The 7,212-nt window shown below is 33.5% G+C and overlaps 1 protein-coding gene across 1 annotated transcript; it reads right to left on the reverse strand.

Moving 5' to 3' along the window:
- Window positions 1–589: 589 nt before the first annotated feature.
- On the reverse strand, window positions 590–6,632 carry LOC111988696 (mitochondrial hydrolase YKR070W). Its single transcript, XM_024020484.2, has 12 exons — window positions 6,333–6,632; window positions 6,131–6,237; window positions 5,003–5,038; window positions 4,776–4,849; window positions 4,565–4,605; window positions 3,983–4,054; window positions 3,650–3,851; window positions 1,972–2,067; window positions 1,807–1,874; window positions 1,445–1,649; window positions 1,251–1,334; window positions 590–896 (listed from the first exon to the last, which is right to left on the reverse strand). Exons 1-12 carry the CDS (start codon window positions 6,467–6,469, stop codon window positions 837–839), a joined length of 1,182 nt encoding a protein of 393 aa, XP_023876252.2. The 5' UTR covers window positions 6,470–6,632; the 3' UTR covers window positions 590–836.
- Between the last annotated feature and the right edge of the window lie 580 nt (window positions 6,633–7,212).

Below are 7,212 nucleotides of genomic sequence, written 5' to 3' on the forward strand. Positions count from 1 at the left end.
TTGGATCCCTGGAAATTTTGAAGTTTGAAGATGTTGAAGTGCTTAACCAATTTTGGATCTGCATCTGGGATTTTGTTTGATCGGCACTTCCAGAAATTGAACAAAGTAACTTTACTCAAATTTGCACCATGTTAGCTGATATCTACTAGATATGTAAGTACCTAATGCTTAATTAGGTAGTCATGAAGCAAGCAATTATGAAGTCAATAATGTTCACTCCTAAGTCCTAACCCCCTCAGAAGCCTCTAATCTGTTCTCGCTATGGTCACAGAGACAGAATTTACTATATGAGGTTCAGTACAATCAGGGTCAATTGCTAGAACTAGTGACTTCCAATATGTTAAGGTTGAAACTTCATCACTGTACACCCTTTCCTTGCCCCCCTTTAACCATCCCAACAGAGAGAACATAACTGACTTATCTTGACTAGTGGTGGACACTTTTTTTTTTATAACTACGGGTGGACAAACTTGATACCACTATAACTCTATTTCTTGAACAATTAGGAACCTGGTCTTCTTTTTGCACTATTGCAGACCCAAAAAGAATTGAAAGATACAGTGAATCATGCATCATTTTCCAACAACATAAAAAAACAGAGAGTACTTTAATCAAATTAATCTTCATAAATCAATGTCATTATAAGAAAATATGTGAAAATGATTGACAAAATGAAGTGATCACAATATGCAAAACCAGCAGGAACTAGGTCGTTGTTGTTCACGTTAAATGATATTCCTAGACTGCTTTCTGCAGACATCTTTCCTTTCGTTAATGTATGACAATCTCACAAAAAAGAAATCAAAACCTGCAGAAAAATAAGGGGGATGTAAATTTTATGAGGTGCACTCTTTTCTCAAAATATAGTCCACAGCTTCTTCTACAGTATCAACAACCTACACAAGAAACACAAGAGTTCAGGTAAATTCATCTTACTTGAATCTGAAAGGAAACTTAGTTGCAGATCTATCAAGTTTTCATCTTTACCAATATATTTAGGGAACCAAGGGAAACTTGCTATAGATCCTTCTTTTCTTAAAACTTGATTTGATCAAATCTTATTAGATTTTTAAAGTAAAAAATGTGCATTGCCCTCTATAAGAATTTGCATCACAATTTATTAACACACACCCAACTAAAAAAAAAAAAAAAAAACCTGCAGAAGAAAGAACATAATATGAGAAAAAAAAGAAGAAGATGATACTAGATTTGCAATATAAACTTACAACAGGATTTAATCAGACACTTACCAGATCAGCTGGAAAATCAGAAGGGCTTTCCTTTCCCTTAAAAACCCCTGTCCTTGTCAGAATTGAAAACCAGGGATGTCCAGCCTAAATTTTTTGAAAATAAAAATAAAAATTAGGGTATCCTCAGATAACTAATTTAAATTATATGCCTATAGTTATTCCCAACCAACAAGAATATAAACCGCGAGACAAACCTGCCGGGCACCTTTGATGTCAACTGAAGGATTATCTCCTATCATATATAGTGTCTTAAAATGACTTCCATCATCTGGATGATTCACAACATGTACTTCATGATTAAGGGATGATGCAAGTTGCTTTAGTACAGTTTCAGCATTCTTGAATACAAATGCATTTGGCTTCCCGAAAGATGTATACTCCAGAGCATTAAAGTGAATTCTGCATATTTAAACAATTGCATTCAGAAAAGTACAAGACATTACATGAGACTGGAGATTCAGAATCCATCCTCCACCCAACCCCCCTCCCCACCCCAACCCCCCCTTATTTATAAGAGTAATGTACAATCTACATTTTGTATATTCTCTAAACTTACCTATTGAAAATGGATTCTAATGCAATTCTGAAAGCTCCCATGCCAAGACGTTCAGAAGGAAAAGTAGCCTACCTTTAGTGACACCTTGTCAGTAAATCATTAGATTTTATAAAAATAATTACACAGGAACTCAAGAAATCAATTTTATAACTCATCACAACCAACCTGGTACTTAAGGTCATCGTGTGCAAAATATAAAGGTGGTTGGTGTCCAGTTTCCTTTCCAGGAAGACCTCCAGATCTTAAAATGTCACACAGAACCTGATACCAACATCTATTTCAGTCAGTTCAGAACTTAAAGTTTCCAATAACAAGGATATTACACATCAAATCCAGGGGCAGGGAGGCCATATGTAACACTTCATACAAAAATTAATAAACTGTCCTGCAAAATGTGCATGAAAGAAGTTAAAATTTTGGAAATTGCAAAATCCCCCATCCTGCCTTTTATAAATGAGTCAAATGACCCTTAGCCCTCCTGAGATTATTACCTTTTTAAAGGTTTAATTATACTGACACCCCCGAGGTACAACTAAACTAGACCCAGTATACACAATTTTCCATAAATTACATTGCCCTGCCAAATTGTCAAGCTAATTGACACTCCATCTGTTAACCCCTTTCGAAGTCATACGGTATTAAGAGGTTGACATGGGATTTTTCTTTTCTAAGCAATACCCAATAAAAAAGAGGCAAATTTTTTTTAATGTCTTTAAATTTTTTTAAAAGAAGAAAGAAAGAAAAATGTAACCAAACAACCCCAAACGTCCACCATTCTTCCACCACTGGTGACATCTAACCCGGAACCAGGCCGCCGCCTCTCTCCTACTACCTAATCATACATGGCACAGGTTTCTTAGAGGATGGTGTTGGAATCAATATAGATGTGAAAAATGAAGGTAAATCATACAAAATAACACATTGGGCTATTTGGCTACAGCTTATTATTTTATTTTAGATTCATATAAGCATAATTGTAGTTCAATATATTTGGCTACAGCTTTTCCTTCTTCTTCTTCTTCTTCTTCTTCTTTTTTTTTTTTTTTTTTCCTTCATTATTAGGAATATTCCATGTAGACCTTTAACACTGTTTGGCCTGGAAAACTTAAAAGGATGAGTGTCAATTAGTTTGACAATCTGGAAAATCAGGGTACACTAGTTAGTAAACACTAAATGAGGTTTAACATTAATGAGATTTACGTGAAAAATGTATATTTTGATTCAAGTTGTAATGACAAACACACACACACACGCGCATATATGGATAATTCTACATTACACGTTTTTAAAAATTTTTATAAAAAAAAGTCTCATGCCTACCTAATCTTAACCATTAACATATGATATTGTGATATTCCCTTATTTAGTATATATTTTATAATGATAGACGAACAATTACGATTAGGTGTGTGTATATATATAAACCTCAGGTGTCAAGGGAGGTTATTGTAATTTACCCAAGAAGGTAATATGATTAGAATCATCACATAACCTATGGATTTAGGATAACCTGAATGTCTCTACTCCAGTCAACAGAATCACTAACAATAAATGCTGCCTGAACTCTCTCTGAGTGAACACTCTTTCTTGGACCTATCTCCTTAAAAGTTCTACTCTGATTAGCAACTTTCTTAGTTATCCATTCCTTATATTGCGCCAATGGATCAATGTCATCAAAGCAGGAAGCATACTCATCAATTGAGAGAACATTTCTGCAGATAAAATCAATCAACACGAGTCATTCAGACACACCTCAAGCAATGTTTGAAAATTTAATCAATGTCATTGCTGAAATTCAACTTATGTGAATCACAAAGCCAATAACCTATGGATTTAGGATAACCTGAATGTCTCTACTCCAGTCAACAGAATCACTAACAATAAATGCTGCCTGAACTCTCTCTGAGTGAACACTCTTTCTTGGACCTATCTCCTTAAAAGTTCTACTCTGATTAGCAACTTTCTTAGTTATCCATTCCTTATATTGCGCCAATGGATCAATGTCATCAAAGCAGGAAGCATACTCATCAATTGAGAGAACATTTCTGCAGATAAAATCAATCAACACGAGTCATTCAGACACACCTCAAGCAATGTTTGAAAATTTAATCAATGTCATTGCTGAAATTCAACTTATGTGAATCACAAAGCCAATACAACCAGGCAAAAGCCTTACTTAAATCCATATTCAAACATCACTGCAGCAGGTTCACCTTTTCCCACAGCAACAACGAGTTCATTCTCATATCTGTACAACACAAAATGTAAATACTAGAGAGAATAATATAATGAGATGAATTTTACTCAATCAACAATGAATTAAATTTCCATTATAATTCAGACTTTTTCTTATCTTAAGGATTTAGATTCTTTAATCATTCCAATTCCAGTATGCATATTATAGCATCTACCACTTTGTTTGGCAGTCTATTCTCATTATTCTGTAAATTTATCATACGTTACACATAAAATTAGTCATATCTGAATGCGTATGTTATTTCTAAAGATTTAAACATGTGTCAGCATAAGCTTTCATTGAAGCTGTATATCAGGCATGTTAATTCAGAAGCTCAAAACTTCAATCTGTCTATGACTACAGCATAAAACTATCCCCTTGCCAATTCTGTGATGTTTAATACACAGAACATTGCCCATGCACACATGCACCATTTTAACAATATTTGAATTTATTCCACATCCCCAATATGCATAATAAGTTGGTTAGTAACCATAGATCACACTTGGTCCAAACGCATACCTATTCACCAACTGTTTAAAAGGAGAATGACCCTGTAATACCTGCATCAGAATTGTACTGAAAAAGATGAGGGGGGAAAAACAATTACAAAGAAGAATTAATAACAAATTCATGTCATGACTGATGGCCCACTGCCAAGAAAATTCATATAGATGGAAATTAAAAAAAGGGGGAGAAAAATAGCACTTAAAAAAAATCTTCATAACTGTACCTGTGAGGGTGAAATATTTACACCCAAGAGTTCACTTAACTGCATGGCTCTTTTTGATTCTCGAAAACCACCTCCTATTAAATTAAAGCCCCAACTCTGAGCATATAAGATCATCATATATACACTTCCATACTTTTAAGAATGACATTTAAACCCAATATGCATTGTCTTCAACCAAAAAAAGAAAAAGAAAAAAAGAAGCAAAAATAAGTACATAAATGACTTACCATTTGTCAAGAAAACATAAGGAATCTTCAAAGTACCTGCTTGCAAACGAGAGTGATTTATTAATTATTTTTATTTTTGGGCAGAAACTGATAAAAAAAATTTATACTGAAAAATACTTTTCGTCCCTAAAATCTGACCCATGTTTGATTTTCAGTCTCTTAAATTTATAATGTTATAATTTAGTCCTTGAAAATTTTAAAAGGCCTCAATTTCATTCTTCCAACTATTTGTGCTCAAAAAAATTTCATAGGCAAGCGGCGTGCTTGCACCTTAAAATGTTGATGAGACTCGAAATAAATATAACAGAAGATATAGGAAAGGACATAGGGTAATGCTATAGCTACAACGAATTTTACTGCATAAGTCTTACAAACTAATGTGTCACCTTTTCAAACACAAAACAAAAATGTAACTCAGAAATTTATTTAGAGTGATGCTACAGCTAATACAAATTTTAATTCATAAACCTTAGAAACTAATATGCCAACTTTAGAACTCAAAACAAGAAAGTAATTCATAAAATTGTTTACCAAGTTGATTTTTTTTTTTACACCGATAACATTTAGTGTCACATTAGTTTGTAAGCCTTTTGTAGTGAAATTGATAGTAGATTTAACATTTTCAAGCTATTTGTTATGTTGTTGGCCAATCACATTCATTGCCAAACCTCATTTTGTTAGTAATTCATAAATTTGTTTACCATGTTGTTGATGTTATATCGATAACATTTATTGTCACATTAGTTTGTAAGCCTTTTGTAGTGAAATTGATAGTAGATTTAACATTTTCAAGTTATTTATTATGTTATTGACCAATCACATTCATTGCCAAACCTCATTTTGTTACTTTGTAAGCCTTTTGGAGTAAAATAGGCAGTGAATTTAGCATTTTTAAAGGAGAAAACTGATACCCTTTTAATATTTCAAGGTGAACGTTGCAACTTTTTGAAAATTGAGGGACGTAAATCCAACTTAGACCAAATTGTGTGTATGTGTGTGTGTGTGTGAATTCTCCATAGAAGAAGGACATGAATGTCCCAGTTACTACATAAATTGACGAAATCAATTTAAACCACACAACAATGCTTTAAACAAAATCAATGGGCACCCACAAAAGAAGAAGCGTACCAGAGTTATGATCATATAACTTTCTGAGAGCTTGAGGGGAGCCTCCAATGGGAGTGTGGTCACGCAAAACGACGCCGTCAATGTCGAACGCAATACCAAATGAAGGCCTAGTGTTAATTGTTCAATCATCAATAACGCACAGTTACAAACCAAGCATCAAAATAGAGAGAGAGAGAGAGAGAGAGAGAGAGAGGTTACTGACAGTTGAGTTTGCGAGTGAAGCTGAGAGAAAGAGCGTGGAAATATGGAGAAGAAGAGTGAGGGCAATGATTGCTTTTTGTTACTGTTTGGGCGCTGTGAATGTGAAGCCCTTCTGAGGATTCCAATTCCAAAGCTCATGTTTTAGTTGATCAATGAGATTGTCAGATTATAGATAGAAAATATGAGGAATTCAGCTCTGGAATTTCTTTTTCTTTTACCAGACAAACTCCCCAACAACACCATGGACTTCACTTGGAGTAGGCAAATTGGCAAAATGAAAATGGGCTTCTTTTCACACAGACCACGTCCAGATCACGTGTGTGATTCGCTATACTAGATAAATAATATAATTTGTTATGTTTAAGTGATGTTTGGCAAATATTATTTTTGTCAATTTATTTTACTATTTAATTTATTTTTGCTACTATTTATAGGTCTTACTACATTTTTTGTTATTATTCATGGGTTTCGCTATACTATTTCAGTTAACTTTTACCTTTACTTACAGTACTTGTAGCAAAAAGTTTTCAAGTTTAGTAAAATAAGTGAATTTCAAATGGACCCTAAATATAGGGTAATTCTATTGTACCTTTTTTTTTTGGGATACAGTACCTCAAGCGGTCAACTTGTTCTGTCAAGTTACTAAAATATCACATTTGATAGTTTATTTGTTAAATTAAGCAGTACTAACATTACATGTAACTATACTTTTGTCATATTAAGTAGTTTCATATTTTTTATTCACATTTGATAGTTTCATTGTCACATTGGGTAATACCAACATAACATGTAATCGTATTTTTGTTACATTTAGTGATTCTTTTTTTTTTTCTTTCTCACATTTGACAATTCAATTGTCACATTAAGCACTACTAACATTA

Source organism: Quercus suber, unplaced genomic scaffold, assembly GCF_002906115.3.
Source record: "Quercus suber isolate HL8 unplaced genomic scaffold, Cork oak 2.0 scaffold_432, whole genome shotgun sequence".
Classification (NCBI taxonomy): Eukaryota; Viridiplantae; Streptophyta; class Magnoliopsida; order Fagales; family Fagaceae; genus Quercus; species Quercus suber.